At 38.2% G+C, this 23,854-nt stretch overlaps 1 protein-coding gene across 2 annotated transcripts; it reads right to left on the minus strand.

The window, feature by feature from the left end:
* LOC139141930 (isoleucine--tRNA ligase, mitochondrial-like) lies at positions 1-23,755 on the minus strand. Of its 2 annotated transcripts, XM_070711694.1 has the most exons (23): positions 23,467-23,755; positions 20,295-20,417; positions 19,322-19,481; positions 18,850-18,922; positions 17,219-17,294; positions 16,623-16,672; positions 15,791-15,900; positions 14,956-15,162; positions 14,130-14,299; positions 13,455-13,545; positions 13,087-13,238; positions 12,479-12,639; positions 11,346-11,448; positions 10,495-10,588; positions 9,522-9,630; positions 9,206-9,308; positions 8,474-8,599; positions 6,551-6,682; positions 3,229-3,332; positions 2,745-2,884; positions 2,097-2,287; positions 1,520-1,655; positions 1-882 (listed from the first exon to the last, which is right to left on the minus strand). In XM_070711694.1, the coding sequence occupies exons 1-23, from the start codon at positions 23,635-23,637 to the stop codon at positions 734-736; spliced, it is 2,931 nt and encodes a 976-aa protein (XP_070567795.1). In that variant the 5' UTR covers positions 23,638-23,755; the 3' UTR covers positions 1-733. The 2 variants fall into 2 exon arrangements, with proteins under 2 accessions (XP_070567795.1, XP_070567796.1); XM_070711695.1 differs by lacking the exons at positions 17,219-17,294; positions 20,295-20,417; positions 23,467-23,755 and having other exon boundaries at positions 591-884; positions 1,519-1,655; positions 19,322-19,469.
* Positions 23,756-23,854: the final 99 nt, after the last annotated feature.

The raw sequence follows: 23,854 nt of genomic DNA on the forward strand, positions 1-23,854 counted from the left end.
GCAAGTCAAGGTCATGATTTATTACATACTTAGGGATGATGCCCATGACAGCAATATTGATAATACTGAAGACGAAGGCAAGATTAATATCTATGTAGCTGTCATGAGCACCAGCCTTGAAGGCAGGTAAAATTCATTACACTTAAAAAAATAATGTTTCCTCACCTTTACGTGAACATAGTGGTACCAGCATACCAGTAGTTGTAAGGAGAGAGTTGCTGCTATGAACAGCTCCATTTCCCAATGGCCATAATTAAAATTGCTTTCAAATAAATTACGACAACAGACACTGCATTCTTTGTGGCCTGTCGTAGGTACTTTGATCACTATAATATTGTCCAATTTAACTGGAGTAAAGTGTCATACATTTGGCAATCATATGCATGCAACAAGTGAACATCAATGTCTGTTCAGAAAAGATGTGCACTTAACTCTGGTACATCCGCATTTGTCAAGAGCAACTACACTGGGTACAGAAACGATGGGCACAAAGTTCAGGTACATCCTCAGCGGTCAAGATCACTTTTCCATGTGGTCAAGAGTCTCCTGAATTATGTTTTATCACTTTTTTTCAATATGCCACGCGACGAAGCCAATCATGATAATCCAATGACACGAGAGAAGTAATAAATCCACATGAAAGCAGAGCAAAAAAATTGTTGTTCTTGCAAAGACGAAGTTTAAAATGTTTACAAGATGGATCAATTCCTTGACAGATCTGGCACATTCACTGTCATGACTCCCAACCTACACTTAAAACTTCCATACATCTGATACACGGTACCTTGGGGTTTTCTGAGGTGAATTTCCAACATCTCTCACATTTGTGGTGTGAGGCAGGCGTGACCAGTACTGTGAAGGGCAATGGTGAATCTGAGGAACCTGTATGACGAAAGACACAAAGAAAATGGCTGACTTGAGAACCAATGAAATGTTGGCGTCAGCAAATGAAGCTCTGCCCCTTTCTCCCCTGTTTTCATGTGTAGAAGTTTCTTTGCCAAAGAAACAAGAGGACTATTCCAAATTCGGTAGCAATGATAAAGTCTGTAGCATTAATGTTTGACAAGATCCCTCAACACAACCATAAGAGTTACAATATTTAACCCTTTCACCACCATGGTTTTACCCAAACCCATTGTTATCAATGGTGATCTTGGACCTGTTTACAGGGAACTGGGGGTGAACAGGTTAATTTCTGTACTACCCCTCTCAACAGCATTCTTTTCTTTCTTCACAACCTTGTTTGTCAAGAAAGATAACATACAGACACGCACCCACTGAACTTTGTGAAAAAATGTATCATGAAACTTGTAAACATAATAATGTTTCCTGAATGTTACTCTAAAGCAGTAAAGCCAATTATCATGATAAGATATATTGAGTATATGTTCCTTTGTCATCAAAAGTACATCTGTCTTTCCATTACCAACATAATCATTGATTCCTACCAAACCTGATGTATGACATAGCCAATGTAGAGAACTGTGCTTTTATAATAAAGAAAGCAAAGAATTCGTACCACTTCTGCAGTTGCCATGAATAAGCCTTGTGTCTTGATTTGGCTTTTCAAGCACTTCATCTGTTACCGTGGTAAACGATGCCATCAGAATCTCAGCCAGCTCTGATTGGCAGGATGAATCCTCTGGTTGCAATTTCTGTTGAAGTAAACACAGTGAATTCATTTTGGAAAATGCAATTTTATCAGCTCATATCAGAACAAATATTATTGACTGATCATCTAGCTACAGTAGGCTTATCGACAACTGTCCTTGAAAAGAGAAATTCTAACTTCACTTGCTTGCATGCTTGAGGTTCACACACAGATTGATGAAGTTTATTTCAACCTGGAAGAAAGTTGCATTCTGGGTAAGAATACATGCACCAGATAGTGCTAAGATTTGCTGTAGATTGGTGTGTGGCTGAATCTCTTGAAAAATAGAGGAACTTTAGTAGTATTGGAATTCAAAGATGAAAAGATACTATTTGAACAAAGTGAAGTTTGGGAAACACATAGAAAAGACAAACATGACAAATCTTTTCCTTGCATAGCTCTAAAAACTTGTCTTGTTAGCAAAATTGTTGTTAATTTACATTACCTTCAGTGTTTGCAAGAGCTCGTCCGACTGCGTGGAAATAGTGACATCATATTCTCGACTTTTCCCTTGGTCTATTGCACTGAGAAATGACTCCCTAACTTCTAAGAGCATATCAATATCCTTTACCAGTTCTGGCTGGCACCAACTGGAGGGACACGAAAACCAGCCTGTCTTGAAAACACTTGTGTAACCTGAAAGTTGATGACAAAATATCACAAATCAATCATATTGATATGGCTCCTTTTATGGTACATCGAACACTTTTTTCTGACTGAACATGTGGTGAAAAATCTTTGCAGCATACTGACACCAACAGAAAATATTCAAAAAGTAAGCCATTGGAAGAACGCATGGTGCAATTTTCATTATCCAAACAATGGCGGTTTTCTGAGGGGACATCGCCCATTTTTTGACCCAAGTTGCCCCTTTAGGATTATGCTTATTTGTAAACTTGTCCAGGGTGGGCCCAGTCTTCTACACTTTTGCAGTGTAATGTAGTGCACACAGATAACAACAGGGATTTTCTTGGGTGGGATCGCACACCTTTTTGACCAAGTTGACTCTCTGGGATTACATTACTTTGTAAAATTGTCCAGTGTTCATTCTATACATACAGTTTTATATTACAATATATGCTATTACATGTACCTTGATGTTGGTGCAATGCCGTCTCCTCAGCAAGATGGGGTACAATAGGAGCCAGAGATCGAGTCAGTGATTCCAGGATAAAATGCAGGACTGTTTGACTAGATCTTCTGTCTACACTGTCAGCTGCTTCACTATACAGTCTGATTAGATCAATAATACAGGTAGCAAATTTATCTTTGACACTGGTTTTTTTTTGCATGAGAAGGGAAAGAGTTCAGTACTTCTGGAAATGACAACTTGCAGAAGACATTTACAGTGGCCTGACACTGTCAGTTGAAATAGTGCTACCACATCCGTAATAATAAATGACATGTGTTGCTTTTCTGACGATGTAAAATATTTCAAAAGTAAGAAAATTCAATTGTTAGTTTTGCACATAGATTCTTACCGGTAGTGTAGTGTTTGACTTTGGAGTAAATATTCATAATCAACAGCAGTCCTTAATTTGAGTTTAAGCAAGCTCTAAAGTAGATTTCTTTCTTACCTATCTTTCACAGTGTCTAAATACATTGATGTTTGGCCATGGACCAGGTTCATGGTCAAGGTTGGAACTTTACTGAAATCAATACTATCATAGGCTTTGGAAACCTGAGAGAAAAGAGAGAGATAGAAAGAGTAGATTACATGGAAGGGAGACTTAATGAATTGTTTGATCAACTCAAATTCAATCACTTTGTACATGTATTTCATGTCCAATTTTCACTAAATGGAGATGGAAGGATGTACCTTATAACAGGAAAAAAATAAATTCATTTAATATTATATACATGTTGCACAGAGTTCCTAATGGTAAAACTGCCAGGAGCAAAGTAAAAAAGTCATCGTTGATGACACAGTCCCCACTTGTTAATGGGTATTTTGATTACAGGTCCTCAGAGAGGATAAAGTCCTCTTCATTAGGTCTGTGATAAAAATACTTTTGAATGAATTCACTTGATACATGTCTGAGTTATGGTTCAGGACATGAAAAAATCGTAACAAAATGGCCATATTGGCCATATTGGATCGCATCACAAAACAAAGTGATGTGCATAGCTATGACATTGGTCGATGTCCTTGTACCAACTTTGAATAAAATTGGTTGAAATATGCGGATATGCCTGAGAAATGGCTCTGTACATGAAAAAATCGTAATAAAATGGCCGCCTGGCGGCCATAGTGGATCGTATCACAAAACAGATTGACGTGCATATGTATGACATAGGTCAATGTCCTTGTACCAACGTGAACAATAATACTTGTTTTATTGTAGTTTAAATGGCCGGGTTCGAGGCTGTGAGTGGGACGGTCTACGGACGAGGCCACTTAATAGTTAATCAGTATTGGCTTCGCCCTCAGAGCGTTCACAGGTGGATAACGTTTGTCCACAAAGCTATTGTTCCCGCCAACGAATAGCAACAATGTCAGACAAAGCACAAAGTTTCCGCGAATGGTGTGAGGCAGCAGGCCTAACGGAGGATACACATGACGTGCTAACTACACAAGGCATCCCATCAACCGATGTCCTGAAGCGGCTCAACAATCAAGACATCATCGGACTTAAACTGCCTATAGGCCAACGCGGACTGCTCCGCTGGGCATGGAACAACTTAGACGCAAAACCGGCAAAACAACAGGCACCTCAAGACCAACCTACACACGGGACAGAAACATCAGGGGCGACTACAAAGTCCCTCGCCAAAGATGAAGAGCTGAACAAACTCCTCGAAGCTTTCAGCAACGACGCGCTAAAAGACATTGTATCGGACCAGCGCACCACATCCCAAAATCTAACGAAGGATGAGCGTAAACCATTACTGATTCCGGACCATATAACCACAAAGACTGCTTCGCTGGACTCTTCCGACGAGACGGAACTAGCAGCGGAAGGGGACATGAAGCTAGTTATGCGGACGCCAAGCGTAGACCGAAACCTGACCAAGTTTCCCTTCCTCAGTGGATATCAGCCAACGCCCGAATCTTAAAGACATTGATTAACCGCGGCATGTCCACGAAGGACACATTGGCGTACCTCGATCACACAATTAACATCGGGGATTACGCGCAATCTTTTACGACATCATCAGTTTTATCGTATGATCACGAGTATCGCAAGAAACAGGCGACGGACTCAATCACATGGGGTTCCGTGGACCTCCATTTATCACTGTATCACCTCGATAACAACAGGCAAACGGAAATACGCCCAAGAAAAACACTACGAAGGACACTGCGCGCCGCAACTTTGTCACACGAGAAACCGAAATCTGCTTTGATTTCCAAAAACCAGCCGGCTGCAACCGCACTTCCTGCCGTTTCGCGCACGTGTGCATAGAGGACGGCTGCCGCAAAGACCACCCACAACACCGCCACAATTCGCTGCTCAGCCAAGAACTGGGTGGTCAAGCCTAGCATAAGGTAGCTAGCCCTCTGACTGATTGCCTGGAAAAATGGGAAACGAACTCAAATACGACATGGATCGCGACTTCATTCTAAACGGCATAAAATACGGTTTCGACATCATCGACCCTGGCACCCCCCTTCAAAAAGTGGAACGAACGAACTATGCATCATGCACCGATCCAGCTTACTGCGAGGCGGTTGAACAACAAATTTTGCACGAGATATCAGCAGGAAATTACAAGATCACGAACAGTAAACCGCACATTATAAGCAGCCTCGGTGCTATACCCAAGAAACAATCAAACAAGGTTAGACTCATTCACGACTGCAGCCTGCCGGCAAAAGCGTGAACTCATATGCATCTACAAACTCGTTCAAATATGAAACTATCGATCACGCGGTCGCTATGTGCAAGCCAGGATCGTATCTGGCCAAAGTCGACCTGAAATCCGCTTATCGCTCTGTACCCATAAGTATTGACTCACAGCGTGCTACGGGCCTACGTTACAAATTCACGCAGCATAAAACTTGGACATACATGGTCGACACACGCCTTCCATTCGGTGCAGCGAAGAGCCCGGAAATTTCACTCGCATCACGCAAAGTATTACTAGAATGATGCGCAGGAAAGGGTATGATGTCGTCATCGTGTATCTCGACAATTTCCTAATCATCGCGGACTCTAAACTAGCGTGCGAACAAGCATTTAACGCCTTGCAACAACTACTTCAGCAACTTGGCTTTTCCATAAACTGGGACAAGGTGGTCGAGCCTTTTGTACCAACTTTGAATAAAATCGGTTGAGATATGCCTGAGTTATGGCTCTGTACATGAAAAAATCGTAACAAAATGGCCGCACGGCGGCCATTTTGGATCGTATCACAAAACAAATTGATGTGCATATCTATGACATTTGTCAATGTCCTTGTACCAACTTTGAATAAAATAGGTTGAAACATGCCTGAGTTATGGCTCTGTACAAGAAAAATCGTAATAAAATGGCTGCCTGGCAGCCATATTGGATAGTATCACAAAACAAATCGACGTGCATCTGTATGACATATGAAGTAATCCTTGTACCAATTTTGAATGAAATTGCTCCAGGCATCTCTGAGATATCTGCATGAAAGGACGGACGGACATGACCAAACCTATAAGTCCCCCCGGACGGTGTCCGTGGGGACTAAGAAAATATGAATTGAAATGTTTAGCCTGATATTGTAAACTCTTAACTCAGGCAGTGTGCTGTGTCTCCAAAGCTTGCAGCTTATACATGTAGGATGACTAAATATCATTGACATAATAACTCATCTGAACCAGCCAATCAGCAGCAGAATACACTTTAAGTTTCAGACTCCATAATTTGCTGTAAATAATCGCAATCCACCAATCAGCTTACGCCATCAGAGAGTTTCAGCTCTTACCTGTTTGTCATACTCATGAAGGAGATGAAGTATGTATCTATCGATGGAACGAAGACTTTCTAATGGTAACGCATCCACCTCAGCATTGAAGTCAGAGAGGTTACCAAGACAATACCTGAGTGTATTGCGTATCTGTGGAGGTAAGAATGAACATGTACATAGGGAGTGTCAGAGTTATGACTGGTTGAATATGAAATTGAACAAAGGAAAAACGGTAACAAGCTGTTCAAAAATTAATTAACAGACACCATGACATAACACAACAATGCATACAGCTAACTCTCACAGCAATCATTCCATGGCTGACCAATTACACATCCCTCTTGAATAATGGTACTTACAGAGCTGAAAAAATGTATGTCGAATTGACAAAAACACCTAAATATCTACATTAAAAGAAATCATTTTAAAATTTTGGTTTGGAACTTTGTAGTTCTAAACTCTTCAGCTCGCAATTCACAAAGTACAATTTTACTTGACATGCTTATGCAAATCAACTTAATATGTTGCAGTGTTTCATCTAGAGAGGGGGAAGGGAGGATTCCCCCTCTGTTGACATCTTGGCACCCCCTTGTAATTTGTCAAGGGGGAACCAACCCCCCCCCCCCATGAAATGGTGTGAGTCACACCTTAGAGATACAAGTAGAACACATGAACTGGTGAAATGCCCCCTAAATTTTCTGGTAAAGGGGAAAATCCCGCCTGTTGATGCCATCCTGGATAAAACACTGATGTTGGGTTATTGATCTATATACCAATATCAGAGGACATACACTTGTCCTTTGGCTTGGCTTGATATTCCAACATACAGTTTTATCACATTTTAGCATTTAACATTCAGCATCAGGCTGCCAGAATAGCATATTTACTGGTAAACATGTAGAAAGTTTTGGTTACAGATGCCTAAAAAACACAAAGGCACAAGAAGTATGTCACCATATTAAACTTACGTAAAATGTCCAAGATTTTAAAATAAAACAAATAATTTTTCACAGCTAGTAACTTTTAGCTGACTGCAGAATATTTTCTACATCCTTGGTTAAGGCAAAGTATTTGATGACACCAAGATATCATCAATAGTGGCAAAACAGAAATCCTCCTTATTCGTTCACGATATGATCACTCACCAATCACCATTGACAGCATTCAAGTTGGATCAAGTTCCATTCAACTGGCAGACCAAGCACGCAATATTGGATTCCTGTTTGACAGAGGTGTTTGACAGTAGCCACGATTTCAAGAAACACATAATTCAGACCTGTCAGAGCATCTATCTACTTATCCGCCGTATTGGATTCATCAGGAAATATCTCTCTAAAAAGACTTGTCTGACTCTCATGTATTCAACTCTTTCTGCTAAGCTAGACTACAGCAACTCACTACTCTACGGTTTACCAGACTCATGCATCAGATTACTACAAAGAGCACAAAACTCGGCTGCCCGTCTCATCACAAAAACAAGGAAAGGGATCACATTACACCAATCCTGAAGGAACTTCACTTCCTCCCCGTGTCTTACAGAATTCAGTTCAAAATCCTATTTCTCACATATAAATCAATACATGGACTCGCTCCTTCATACCTGGCTGAACTCATTGAAGTCAACACCCCTAGCAGATCTCTCCGATCGAGTCTACAAACCAAACTTAAAGTTCCACGAACTCGGTTAAAATCATACGGTGACAGATCCTTCTCCTATTCCTCATCTATTCTATGGAACAAACTGCCAGCTCCTATTTGATCAGCCCCGGACATTCGCACCTTCAGATCTCTGCTTAAGACTCATTTCTTCAAGAGAGCTTACCTGTGACCTAGTGTAAAGCGCCAGTGAACATTGCTTATGGATACTAGGCGCTATATAAATTATTCATCCTTATCCTTATCCTTACAACACATTAATTTAAGATGTAAATAAAGCCACACCTTTAAAATATGCTGATTTGCCATGGTGAAATTTTCTGGACTGATGTAAATTCTTCCAAGCACATTGGACTCTGCAATTTTCCACCTTAGTACATCTGCCCCATACGCTGGCTCAGTTTTCTTGTTCTACAGATGAGATGGACTGGGAGTAAGTTGATGAATGTGATAGTATGAAAGTAGGCACTCTCTGCATTGCACGGCAAAGACAACAGCAATGCTATGTACTGTGAAAGTGAACAGAAGTAGTTTAACAGAGGAAAACAAGTTTACACAAGCAGTGTAACAGATGAAAGTGGGCTCAGATTGGCTCCAATGGCTTTTTACCTCAGAGTTATCAACACATTATGTGGTAAATATGAACAGTGACTCAGTTCTCTAGGCAGATCAATGCTGTTCTTGAGAATGGCAAAGGTTAGTAGATTTCAAATCATTGTACTTGAGAGTAATGCAAAGTATAAGTATGTATAAGAGAAGACACATTTTGTCTACACAATTTGTTTAGACTTACTGACTTTTGTAAAAGTAATTCATTTTCGATTTAATTTTACTATTTGTACTAATAAATTATCTTAGCTGAGTCCTTCTAAAAATCTTTACATTTTATTACTTTTCTGACAAAGCAGTGAATTTAAATCAAAGTTACAAAGACTAATTTTGAATTCCTTATTTTCACTATAATGCAGTATTGAATTGCCATAACCTTCAAGTTCAATGTTCCAAGTTTGTCCTCACCTTGCCACCATTGATAATGACATCAGGATCAATCACGTTGCCCAGTGACTTAGACATCTTTCTGCCTTCTCCATCCAATGTAAAACCATGCACATAGATATTCCTGTAACAGTGAATAAGCAAAGTAAATAATAGATTATCACCCTGTATCTTTGGTAAAACCCTACTATTCCTATTGTCAAGGTCTGACCTATATAAGTGGATGGGCAGACTCTGCATAGTTTCTACATCTGATGCCACAAGGCTTAGAATGAGGTAAAACAAGGCATATGGATAGAGCTCTGTCATGCATTGAAGCTACACTTGTCAACATTACCTGTATGGAGCTCTGCCATGTATCGCTACACTTGTTAACAGTGACGTCTGAAACCATGCACCATATTGGTCTTCCCCTTCCCAGTACACATCAGCCTGTCCACCAACATCTGTTAAAAATAGGTTAGTTAATTATATTAAATGTTCTCTTATTCTGAGGTAGAGACTCTCTGCCAAAATTCTCAATTCAATCCTACACTTCATGATTGAACATCTATTGATACATGTTTGTACTGTACAATGAAACTGTTTGATAGTATCCTTTAAAAGGCAAGCAAACATAAAGAAACAAAGGCTGTAACTTCTGATAATATTTTTGGTATTCTTTCTGCGGAGGTTGAAGAGTTTTCGTGTTAGTCAGAACTTGTTGATTAGGTTCTATCGCGGAGTGATTGAGAGTGTCTTGACATTCGCAATCACTGTCTGGTATGGTAATATCACAATGAATGAACGGAAACGACTCAACCGGATCGTCAGTACTGCCAGTAAAATTATTGGTTGTAATCTTCCATCGCTAGACAGTCTTTACGAGGACCGTGTTCTCAAAAAGTCTGTCTCCATTGTCAATGATCAGTACTACCCTGCACACAATTTGTTTCAACTTATGCGTTCTGGTGAACGTTACCGTTCAATCAAGTCAAGTTCTAATCGATCCCTAAATAGTTTTTACCCTACAGCAATTCGCATGTTAAATGAATGTAAATCGAGTACTGTGAGAGCTCACACATCTCGTCTCTCATAGTTCCTACACTTGTACTTCTGAAGTCGGCGCTTTTATTCTAACATGTTTATTTTTAATTCTGTTTGTTTTATTTTGTGTATTGCTCTTTTATTCCCTGTTTTTTTATCTCACTGTCTGTCCTTTTGTTTTCGCAAAACCAAGATGTATTTCATTGTATGTGCAATAGCGTATATATATGACAATAAAATTATTATTATTATTATTATTATTATTATTATTATTATTATGTTACCTTTGAGTACGTGTGCCCATGATGATCCACTGTCAAACCAGATATCTAAAATATCATCACCACGTGTAAATTCTTTGCCACTGTCAATACCACACTGAGAAAAGTAAACACCAACTATGTCTTAAGTGTTATGTGTATAGGTCCAAACTCCATAAATTTTGGAAGTTGGCTAAAAGTAACACATGTAATTCATGATACTGTAACATGCCATTTTTTCTAAACTTTCTGCTTATATTGAGTGACAGAAACACATTTAACAATAATTGAAATCAATCAATTTTGGAAAACATCAAAAGCTCTAAAGATCATGACAACTAAATTTCATTTTATCTCATAATTTTGAGCGGACAAACCATTGCAAAGAAATTAATCTGAAAAAAATTGGAGTTACTGCTGACCTACAATGAAATGTGTTTTTTCAATCCTTTTTTAGCACATTGAATTTTGTAGAAGGTCTTCCTCTGTTCAGCTAACAACATCTTCATTATTGGAAATTCAAGAGTAAAACTCTTTCTGATATTGCAATGTTATTTTAATATTTCGAAGGGGAATATACATACAGTATGCGGAAAATTGACAGGCAGTGATAGGGACGACTTCTAACCAAAATAATCTAAATAAATAAAGTAAGGTGTGTGGAAGACAGTTTGATTTACAAGTTCGTTGAGAATTGAGCACACTGACAACTATATTCAGCTTGGTCCTCCTGAACCGTCTCCCCTCTGGGAGAAAAAGATTTGCATCACTTCAAATGAACATTGCAGTCCTACACTTGATACTACATGTATTTTGACTAAAACATGAAGTCTACGGTAACAGTGCATTGGATTATTGAGTCAATAAGTCTTTACCTTGGCAAGAACAGATTGAGGTAAGAGTTCATTCATTGGTAGCTTCCACCAACAGTCACTTCCATGTTGTTGAATCAAACTGACAACATGGTCTGTGGTTTCCCTGTAAAACATAAATTAGATATATCAATGATCTCTCCCAAAATGTGTATAGTAAACATGTTCACTACTATGAAAAGAGAACTGGTTTATGGTCACTTATGCATGTAAGACAGAGTTAATGATTGGCTGCCTCAATGTCACTGTATATTGTGGTTGGCTGTTGACTTGAATACAGCTGCAAGAGAAAACTTTTCAAATTTATCTACCAGTATTTTCAAACCAGAAGATGTTTTCGAGAGAAAAACTGTAAGTCACATAAAAATGACCCCATCCCCTCAAAAATACCGCAATTATACGGTGTTGCTCAAATTTGATCAGAATTGGTACATACCAAAGATCAACAATAAGTGTTATTTCTATCTGTTCAGTGCAGGAAAATTATACATTGATGTTATGACAATTTCTGCACAGTACAACAGAAAACAACAAGAAATATTTCAACCAGAAAATTAAGAATGACAAGAGTAAATAAGTTTGAAACTTTAGATACTGAAGGTCAACTTTAGCAACATGCATAGCAGAGAATCTTTCTACCATGGATGTACAAAAATAGACATCCATATGGTTTCAGCAGATCTGTTAATATGTCACAGTTCATAAACAATGACAGGAAATGAACAATTAGCTGTTTCAGTTACTGCTACCACTCCCAAACATAATAGGTACCCTGCATACAAATAGGTTAAAGGTCAAAATCCTCTTATTCAGATGTGTGGGCTGATTCAGTTCACTGCCACCACTCCTGCACACTTGCAGTATTTCCCTTTTTCTTACCTCATTTGCACATTTTTGACACTGATGTGTTCATTTGAACAAATTCACATCTCAACCCCTATATCTACCTGTACACCAAATACTGAGACGGTAGCTTTGGCGGTATGGGAGCCTTTGTGTGTGACGGACATACATCCGCACATACCCACAAATATACAGACATACAGACGCCACTCAGACTCATCATATAAGCTCTTTTTGGTATTTATATATAAAACCAAATATGAGCTAAAAATGCCATGAAATAAATATCTTACTTTGTGATGAGGGGTTCCTTGGTGTGTTTGTCATAGAACACAGGGAGCGGCACACCCCAGACTCTCTGTCTTGAAATACACCAGTAAGCTCTGCCAGACAACTGTGCACTCATGCTGTGATTGGCATGTTTTGGCAGCATTGGCAGCTCTGCTATACACTCCTGGAAAGAAAACAGGAGCTGTATAGAAGATTGCTGTATAGTAGATCATTTCATAATCATGCAAAAAACTCTCCATCGTGGATTATTAGGTTGACATAATTGGTTGGCACATCTGTAGAACAGAGGGCCACCTTCCCCTAATGAAATAAATCAGTAGATTTTAATGGCATTTCATCCATAACAGGAGGAAAATCTTTATAATATTTTCACACACTGAAATAAAATGAGTGTCCTGTGACATGATGAAAGTGCATGTTCATTTTCTGTAATATCTTTGCGTGTGGGTCATAACTGATATTCGCCTATTCAGTCCACATATCTACTGGCAGTGTTTCACCTTCACAAAGTGCTATCAAGGATGAAGTAGCTCAAGTAACTCCAAAAATATCTGAGATGAAATGACTCTGACAAGCAATTGTTTGTCCACATTTTCTGCATATCACTCACCAGAGCCTTTTCTTTCAGAGCAGCAGTGTTGACAAACCATTGTGTGCTTGCACGGATTATAATTGGCTTCTTGGTCCGCCAGTCATATGGGTAACTGTGTTCATAATCACCGACATATGCAAGGTTCCCAGCGGCTCTAAGCAGAGCAATGACTGGGGAAAAGTTAGATGAAAAGTGAGTTAGGAAAATTATTGTCTATGAATGAATAATCTAGAGTTACAAATGAAAGATAATCAGTATGGTGAGGGAGCAGAAAAGTTATTACTTTGTTTTGAAAACAAATTAGGGTGAACCATGACTGAGTTTGGACCATTCCATGCAATACAGGAATTCAAACAAAACTTCGCTATCTAAAGTTTGTGACCTACCAATATCATTGGCTTCTGTCAGAACATTCTTGAATTTCAAGTCACTGCCTACATCTTCCGTGTAGAGTCCGTCCTCATCCACCATGCATTGCTGTGGATTCAAAGGGTACATGTTATAACAACAAAAGTGATGTCTTGAGAACACAAGCGATGATGTTGATGCAGGGATGTGTACCGGTATACTTACAATAATGGAGTTATGAGCTTAGCTTTAATGAGGATATGATATAATGTAGTTTGCAAAATGTTTTTTTAAATATTGTAATAAGGTAATTATGAATCATAGCAATCTGGTGTGCCATGTTCTTTATTGTAAAAGCAGTATGTGCACTGGGATGTGACACCAGCCATGTTTCAATAATTGGTAATTTCTGTTATGCAGTGACAATTTATGTTGGCATTCACATACTTTTCCATTTCTTCGTTTAGAATCTTGGAAACATCATGAAATTTACAACAATTTTTCATTCAAATCATTAATTATTCTCAAAAAGCAGAATTTTCTGTTTACATTCAGTTCATTAATTTTCTAATCTAAAGTATACTTTTCAGAGAAGGTGAGCATTCTCAGTTTTATTTACAACAGAAATACTGAAAATGCAAGCAATGTGAGTTATTGGCAAAAACGCTGCACTGTGGAAACATGTACATAAATAAAATGTCTATTGCCCTTACCAATGAAAGGTTATTTTCCACACCAACAACGTAATCCTCAGCACCATGGGCTGGTGCTGTATGTACAAGACCAGTACCCACTGTCATTTTAACATGGTTGGCAGGCAGTAAGGGCGACATTTTGTCACTGACAAATGGGTGTCTACACACAGTGCCTTGCAGAAAGTCTCCTAAAGAATTCAAAACAGAATATAAGTCTCAGTTCTTTGAAGGTATAGTCTGTCACCCATTCAAATTTTGCCACAGTTACCATGGAAAGAGCAAATCTAACCAATCACAGATTTTAAGCGGGTGGCTGCTTTTTAAAAACAGCGCCCTCACATGGGCATTTTGAATACCAAGAAATGCCTCTTTGACCATATATGGGCATATTTAGATTACAGGTGACTGTATAGCTTTTTAAATGAATTGTTGCTTGAAAATCTCATATGCAAATGGTTATGTGATTATTCTTAGAGAATTTTTCGGTTGACCTTAGGCATAATGAATTTTAAAATTTCATCACGAATATTAATGGTTGCTGTTTTTCACTTTAACAAGTGTGTAATACATGTACATTTAACATTTCATCACTTTCCTGTTTTTATTATGTGACATCCAAAACTTTCACGTCTCACTCAAGCTTTCCAACAGAAAACGTTACATCAATTTTTTTAACACCACATTTCCCTTTGATATGAAGCTTATAGTCCATATTGCTGTGACTGGCAATCACCAAAGAGTACATGTAATTCAAGGACTTTAAAGGTCTTTCCGGGAGCATATGGACTCTGCCTGAAACCCATATTCTGATATCTTTCCTAACAATGGGTGGGCTTCCACTCACCTGAGAGTGTGTACTTGATTTCTAGTTTCAAACCAAGGACCTGAGATATTTCCTGTACTCTATCAGCAGCTAACAAGTAATGCTCCTGCTTGTCAGCATTCTTCACAATGCAGTAGTCTTTGTTTGGCATGTAACAGATCGCCTCATTGGCTGGCAGTGTCCACGGCGTGGTGGTCCAGATGACACAATATACTGGAGTGTTGTTGCCTGCAAAGACAGAGAGACGCTGATCGAGTTCTTCTACTAGCATGGACAGATTTCTTCTCTTGTCTATGTTCCTTGCCAAGGTATGCAGTCGTTTGTGAACTGAATTAAAGTTTTATGGAAAAACTCTATGGTGGTCTGGATTGGGCACCTTACATATAGTACTGGTAACTGGTAACTTTTCAATTCCTAATCGAAACACAGATTTTATATAATTGTGCTTGGTGACTGCTTAAAATACTGAGTATATCAAGCAATTAGCTTTTATCTTTCAAGATTTGAGGGTGGGCATTCTCAGGGCATACTATTGTCTCAGTTGTCTGGAAAACAATGACCAATATTTAGCAAAACGTCTTCCTAATGAAATAGGATATTTGTAAAAGTAAATTAAAAATATAAATACAAGATGATCCAAATTATGAAATTATTGTCAGAAGAGAGATATGGTAGCTGTGATAAAATGCTACAAAATCTAAATCCTAACCACAAAGCCTCATCAGTCACTGCCTAAAATAATAGTTCAGTATTATAGTAAGGGGTTGCAGACAAATTTATATAAGACACACAAAATTTGGTAAACCATTGTTGCATTTCACAAATTTGTTTAAGGTATGTAATTATCAAAACTCACCTACAGCTGATTGTAGATGCTCTGACATTACATGGACAGGGAATTTCACATAAAGAGATGGAGAGATGTGTTTAGGGTTGTATTCTAACTCAGCTTCTGCCAGGGCAGTTCTGAAAGGAAAACACACAAACATTTATTTTTGACTCCTACCAAGTCAATCTTTCTGTCTATGCTAGACTGTACGACAAGAATCTATAAACTTGTTCATTGACAGATAGCCTTGTCATAGCTCCAGACGATTGACTATATGTTAAAATTTACCCTTGTTATTCAGATTTAGCTATGGCTCTTGTATCTTGGGCACTTGTGTCTATGTCTGTACGTGCATGCAGAATTATCTATGATAAATTGTTATGTGAGGCTGACGTTGCAAATGGCTAAAGATTAAAACACTATGAAGTAGAGACAACTGAGTCTTGTGTACTCTACTTGTTTCAAAGTCAACATTCACTGAATCAAGCAAAAGTAAACAGAGCTTGGTGAAATAATTACAACTGGATTGGCTGTAACTTTTGATGTATTTTCCAACATTTGTGTTGTGTTTGTAAAATGCTGTTTACTATTCTATACCTTAAAAACCTTTTGAAATGCAAAGTTTCAACTTGCCATCACTATCTGAAAGTGTACATGTGATATCATTGATGAACTTTGAATTCTATTTTGGACAAGAATTTAATTGTAACAATGATATCACTTGTATACGATGCATACTTCAGGGAGGAGAATAAGAAAATATATTTGAAAATAGAGAAAATATAATGAGGATGTCATTCAAAGTAACTGCTATTAACCCTTTTCACATGACAGCAAATCATACATCTGTTTAAATTACCTGGATGATGGAGACCAGTTGACTGGCTTTAAATCTCTATAAACATATCCCTAGAAACAGAGAACAAAGAAAGGAAAGTGTAGTATGATTATAGTAACCACTTTCAGACAAATTCAAGTCATTTTGCTTCCACAGTATCTTTTTTCCATATTGTAAAAACTTATCTAGGAGCTACATGTAGTCTGTTTAATTCAGTCATGGAGTTTGATGTTCAGGTTGGAAGAGTAATTAAACTGTACCTTCAAGCATTGGAATAATGGCTGCAGTGTATCTGTTTTTAGCATTTGTCAGATTCAGCTGGTGCTTGTGTTACACAGAATTATACTTGAAAATGTTTGATGTTCATTCTGATACAAACTGATGCTTACTTAATCTGTTCACCCCTATTGCCCAGTAAACAGGTCCATAATCACTATTGATACATGTAGCAATGGGTTGGGCCAAACCATGGTGGTAAAGGGGTTTATGTACCTGCTGTGCTATTCACCATAGAGTTTTCACTTCTCTTTAGAAATACAATTTTCTGGTTTGATTCGTGGGACTTTGATATCTCTGGAAGGGGACCTTCAACCAAATCCCTTGGCTTTAAATTTTACCTTTTCATACATTTCATAAAATATTCTCAGCTGAGTTGCTTCATAGTTTTTATCGAAAGTGTAGTAACAGTTGTTCCTGCAAAAATGACGAAAATTGACAAAATCAGCAAAACTTAACAAATACAGTGGTGAAATTACTTTGTCTTCTATTAAACTCTAGTCTTGCATGCCAGACCTCAAACTTGATTTGCACTATGAGCCATGAGCTGTGAGAAACCACAGGTTGTGAGATCTGGCTGGAACCAGTGGGCTTTATGTATACAGTCCAATGGGATGCCTGGATGCTCAGCCACACCTATGGGTAGCGTTATTAATTTTTAAGGTATGGTTGAGCCAATGAAAATAGCCTTTTGAAACTGACTGTGTCAGCCAACGAAGAAAGTTTCACAAGAAGAAAACTGTTCTGAGTTGATCTTAGCATGAACCTTCATTGAATGAGGAAAGATTTGAGAGAAGAAAAGTGTCTGGGTTGATTTCAGCATGAACCTAGAACAAGCAAAACAACTACTGTATTCTGATCAACCAGCCAGAGAAATCATAAGAGAAGACTTTAAGGTGGTTGGAAAGGCTGTTTTTGCACCAATTCTTTTCTCAGAGTTAATGTCAAGTTTCAAGTGTTAGAATTAAGATATTTAGTTCAAATTTTCAGGATAACTCCCTTAGTAATATTTTCTCCAAAGAATATAAAAATTGTATATTTACAGCCATGATTTTGAAATATGACACCAGTAAATATTAAAATTTAATTTTTCATATATTTTTTTACATATTTGAATTTAATAATAATTGGATAGTATTAATATTACCAAATTAGTTATAAATATGTTGACACTATTTATTGTAAGATTTGTACGGCAGGATTTGTAAATAAAATTTGTTTTTATGATTTTACATGGGTTTATATATCAAAAAATTATTAAAAATTCTTTCAAATTTCAAAATGTGATTTTTCAAAAAGTATTTCAAATACAGGAAAATTGTGCCGTACAAATCTTATCTGTAACCTTGTTAATAGGCTGTAAAAATTCCATGTCCATATCTCATTTCAAAGTTGGATTAATTTGGTATACAATTATGTAGGAAAACTGTTATTCTGTCAAAAATGTTGAAAACAAGCCATATTTGCACCCCTCTTTTGAAGTCATAGAGCAGTTTTTTTGGTTATCTCACTTTTGACACCTCTTTGACACTCAAAGAATCTAAAATGCATTTACAATAGCAGTCACTCACTCTGAATGCCAGCACCGCCTTGTCAAACTTTCCTGAAAAACAGCAAATAATGACTTTCCCTTTTCAAACATTTTATTAAAAGCTAGGGGACCTCTACCATAGTTAATACACTAAGGACTCCCCAACTTCTTCTTATTTGGTCAGTTTTTCAGAAGTTTTAACAGGCTATAACTCTGCAATGCCTTTGTGCCCAAATGTCTAGTTTTTTTTATTCCACAGAGAATGTTGACTACTTTTATATTTTAATAGTTTTGTTGAAATTCATAACTGACGCTCTAGCCTTTCCAACCACCTTAACATCTAAATTCACTATAACATCTCATACTTGCTCTACATGATACCGTTGCAGAATTACAATTGAGGGCCACTTCAATGCAAGTATCCCATGGAAAGTTACTTACCAATCTGCCATTACTCCCCATCTTTTAAACGCATCCATTTGCGCCTTTATGGCTTTCTCAGCAAATTTACACGCTGAAATCAAATGAAGAAACAGAAATTAATATTTTTCATAAACAATCATTTGCACATTGAAATTTACCAGCATCGAGAAAGTCACACTTTCTTCACATTAGTCAGCTACACATTCATCTGCAGCAAAATGCCTTGATAAGATGATTCACATATACGGTACTGATATGGCAAGATAGATTTATCCAGTTGCTAATCATGCAATGCCTTCATTGAATACATCACAAATACCAAAGTGTTAATACCTACTATATGACACTTGATTCAACAAACTTTTAGGTTTCAGCAAAAGTTACTGTGATTGATTGAAAATTAACTGTGACAAAGCCAATATTTTCCAAAACAATTTATGGTATTTTTTTGCTTAACAATAACATGAGTTTGATTCAAAAGACTAGTCACCTTTGACTCTGATTTCAATTGGTGAAAGTTTCTTGAAATCTTCCTGTTTCTCTGACAGTGCTTTCAATTCAATAGGCAATCCATGGCAATCCCAACCAGGTACATAGTGAACTTTGTACCCTCTCATCAGCTTGTATCTATTCAAAATATCTTTCAGTATCTGTACAATGAATGAATAAAAAACTTTAAAAATCGGAAACAAAAGTGTAAATGCACCAAAAGAGCACTATATTTAAAAGGTAACTGATATGCAACATGCCATGATTAACCCTAATCCTACCAGATAGTATCACTTCCCCATCTGCCAGGTCAGTAAGAAGCGTTATTGAGCCAAATCTTTCTAAATGTTCACCTACTTGGCTTGGTGCAATATAGCAGGTTTGGGCAGTAAAATCACATAAATTCACAGTATGTTGGTATCCTTGGGCCTTGAAATATTCATGTTTTGTTAAAATGTAACACCTGGGACCTGTTATGTCTAACTGGTTTCATCAAACTTGATCTGATGGTGACATATTACCAAATACTTACAAGAACTACATTTGTACAATACCTTCTATACATGTATGACAGTGTTATGTATTATCCAATTAAAATTAAAACATGTCACTAACAAATACCATTGTCATAAAGTTGTCAGCATGAGAGTGCAAAAGCCCTTGAAAAACCTACCAGCAGTATTGTAGTTGACACTTTTTGGTATGCGATAGTGTGTAACATGCAGTCTTTGCTATGTTGCTCATATTGTTATCACCACTGTCCACACTAACACATAAAGATCTCTGCTAATTGGAAAAAAACTTGAAAACTGACGACAAAAACTTCATCTTTTCAAGCAACTGTGACAAAACACAGTCTCATACATGTACAGATTTACTGATAACAACTTCAAGCAGTGTGTGTTATGAGTAAATTCAACATACAATTACATTATCTCAGTACCAAACTTTGGTTGGAACCAGCATACATGTACCTTATTGACTGCATGTCCTACGTGAGGGACTCCATTGGCGTAAGGCGGTCCATCATGAAGACAGAAGTGTTGGTCTCGTTCTTGTTCCCTCTGCCAGGAATATAGATCGGTAAAGCCACAACTCTGTGTGCAATATAAATATAAACAATGACATTAGTCTTGCTGTTAGTTTTGCAGAAAGCTATGTTATCTGCTCTGGAAGTGCTACGGTTACTCTACCCATAGAGTAACTAGGAAAAACAATGAAATTAATACTTTTTATCTACTTCTGTTTATTTAGATTATTGTAATTCATACAATTTTGTCAACAGAAGAATGGGGCACACTGTATCTTCTCTAAATACATAGCTGATGCCAAAATAGATGAAAGAAAAATTGTAATTATTAAATCGCTGAACTTGATACAGAAAAAGTGTAATCGACGTAACATGGTGGTAGATAGGTGCAAAATTGTAGCTCTACGGTGAGGCGGTCGGTGATTTTTGGTTTTTGCGACCTTGCCCACACCAGTAGAGCTACAATGCCGAAGGCCCTGTACGGTTCAAAATAAGCGCCCCCTAACATGGTGTGGTGTTTGGGTGTGAAATTCCACATATTTACTACATTTGGTCGTACCAATTTATCACTACTGTAGACTAAACACTATACTACTCTAACCTTGTTGTTTATGGGGTTTGGTACATTTGTTCAAACACGTTGATCGCATTCCATAAACATTGAGCATGGGGTATCTGTGTTTCTGGGAGCCGCCATTACTGGAAGTTGGTGATGGCGGCTCCCAGAAATGTTTCTGGAAGGTGATCGACGTGTTTGAACAAATACCAAACCCCATAAACGACAAGGTTGGTGTAGTCACGGTCCCTCTACAAAAGAGACGGTTGGTGTAGTATAGTGTTTAGTCTTCAGTAGTGATATATCGGTACGGCCAAATGTGTTAAATGGGCAGGATTTCACAACCGAATGTCGCACCATGTTTGGTGCGCTTATTTTGAACTTTACTGGGCCTTCGGCACTATAGCTCTACCAGTGAGCGAGGTCGCAAAAACCAAAACTCACCGACCGCCTCACCGTAGAGCTACAATTTTGCAGCTAGGCGGTAGAGTTCTTGTTTACATAGGTATATGCAGTGATCCACCACAAGAATACAACACAACAGTTCCTTGTCTGTAACAACACGAACGACGCTGTGCTCTCGCTGTCGCTCGTAACTTTCGTAATTACGACAAAAAATGAAAATTTACGAAAAAAAATACACGGCCAATCGGCCATTTACGAACAAGTTTGTTATTTTTGAAGCCTGATTTTCGGTCAAGATTATGAATTCCGGGGAAATACTGTCATATCTCGTCTTTCAAAAACTACTCTGCCCCTATGATCGGCGCATCGACGATGGTAATAGCTTTGGACTTTGACCTGTGCTAACATGAGCATGCGCGAAAAGGTTTCAAGATCCCCGGGTCGTGTACTCTCATGCTGGTATGTCATGCATTACGGTAGTTTCGAGATACCCAAACACTCACATGCTGTCAACTTTCCGAATGGACGCGGGTGAAGCGGATCGAGGGAAGCGGGCAGTTACAAATGCTTCAGATACATGAGATAGATAGCATCCTCAGCTGGTGCTGGGAAAGTAAGTTTGGCATAAAAACGGCACCTGATATGAAAAAATTGGAAACAATGAAACCGCCGAGAAGAGATCAAGACAGTCAGCCGGAATGACAGTCGAACTGCAGTCCGGACCGCCCATGGTTGAACGATGTACCGTACCGCAAAGTGTTTGTCTGTACATGGAGATGGAAACGAGCCGGAAATCTTAGCCGGAAATCCTAGTTGTCATAGATTTGTCATTTGACGATCGGCAGATTGAATTTTTTTCAGTGAACTTGCCAATTTTAATAGGTTTCCTTCAAAATATTTTACAAGAAACTGTCTCAGCAAATGTTATGAATACTGATAGATTTCTTTGATGATCCAAAGACAAAGCTGTGCACAGTCCCAAGACGAAAACCGTGACGTTTATCCAGACAAAAAATAAATGACGATCATCTGCAGCGTTTTAAAAGTATATCTGTCTCTAAGAACATTAGCAGGATCTCCAGTGTCAGTTCGCGTACTTAAATTTGCTGTTATAATGAGACAAAATTTGTGCGAAACCACAGACTGCAAAATGTTCTGATCAGTGGTTGTTTGATAGAATTTTAGAGATGAACATGGCATAATGACTGCAGCTACCAAGAGGCACCACCTAACACCTATGAATGACATGCATACTTTCAAAGTAAAAGAGCTTTCCAAATATGAAAAACAGGGGAGAGATTTTTTAGCATCTAAAACTTGTGCAAACACTGATAATATTAATGACCACTTCATATATTAATATATATAATCATCAACCACTGACTACACACACAAAGGGAGTTACGATTTGTGTCACAATATACTTGAAAATGTTATGTTGTGTAATAAAGATCGATTAATTGAATAACATTCATGGGCCGGTTGACCAAAATGACACACTTTATTGAAACAAGGAAGAAATTTCAATGTTAGAAGCACTCATGACCCATGATGTAACTGTGTTATTTAATGGGTCTTTTCAAAATGTGTATCAAAATATGAGTGTTCATTGTCAAAAAAACTAAAAAGGGATTTTTCACTTTCCTTTGTCAATAATGAAATCATTCATCATTTCTATCCCCTTAACATCATTTATTGAGTACCAGAAGTGCTTGTTGAAAATTGGTGGGCTCAGCATTACATAATTTGTGCTTACTAATTTATTTGAACCAAATTCGTAAATTTACTAACAATTTCGAAAGGCCAGGGAGAGCACAGAACGAGGAGTGATTACTGATAGTGTTGAGCTGTTTTATTAAACTTTCAATATGTGATCCAACGGGGAACAGGTCACCTCGACCCCCGTCCGTTTCGACCCACAGGCGCCCCTTAGCTGGATCGATCTATTGATCCCGTAGTCGATATGCCCGCGACTGCAGGTGTGTTTCGACCCCAGTATACACCCTCTTGTACCTGGCTGTGATCACATCGATCCCCCGGTACCCCACCGCGGAACATCACAACGTCTCGAGATTATCAGTACCCTGCTAAAAATGTGATATGTCTTCACAATAAGCTATTCTGGACAAGTCTCATCTCGCATGCAACCACTAACCTTTTGTACATCCACCTCTCGTTTCCCTGCACCCCACAGCTCGAACGTCGTCTTGGGCAAATTCAGAGTTGCGCTAAACTTCTTTCTCGAATATTTCCTCAAGAAAGTTTGATACGCAAGTGACACATTTTGAAAGTAGTGCAAACCTGATTTTACCCTTGAAATCAACATAATTATTCCAGGAAAATCCAGAATTAGCAAGCTATATTGACTGTAAATATCATTTCGCGTGGGGACCACGCGTTTTCATAACACTGATGTACGCAGACATCTTGTTTCGAAAGTGAGGCAGACGTGACCCCGTCTGACCTATTCTCACTTCTGACCAGTGAGGCATATAACAAGCCGTTTTACAATGTACACTGTTAGCGAACGATTCAAAACAGGC

This window comes from Ptychodera flava, chromosome 10 (assembly GCF_041260155.1).
Source record: "Ptychodera flava strain L36383 chromosome 10, AS_Pfla_20210202, whole genome shotgun sequence".
NCBI lineage: Eukaryota > Metazoa > Hemichordata > Enteropneusta > Ptychoderidae > Ptychodera > Ptychodera flava.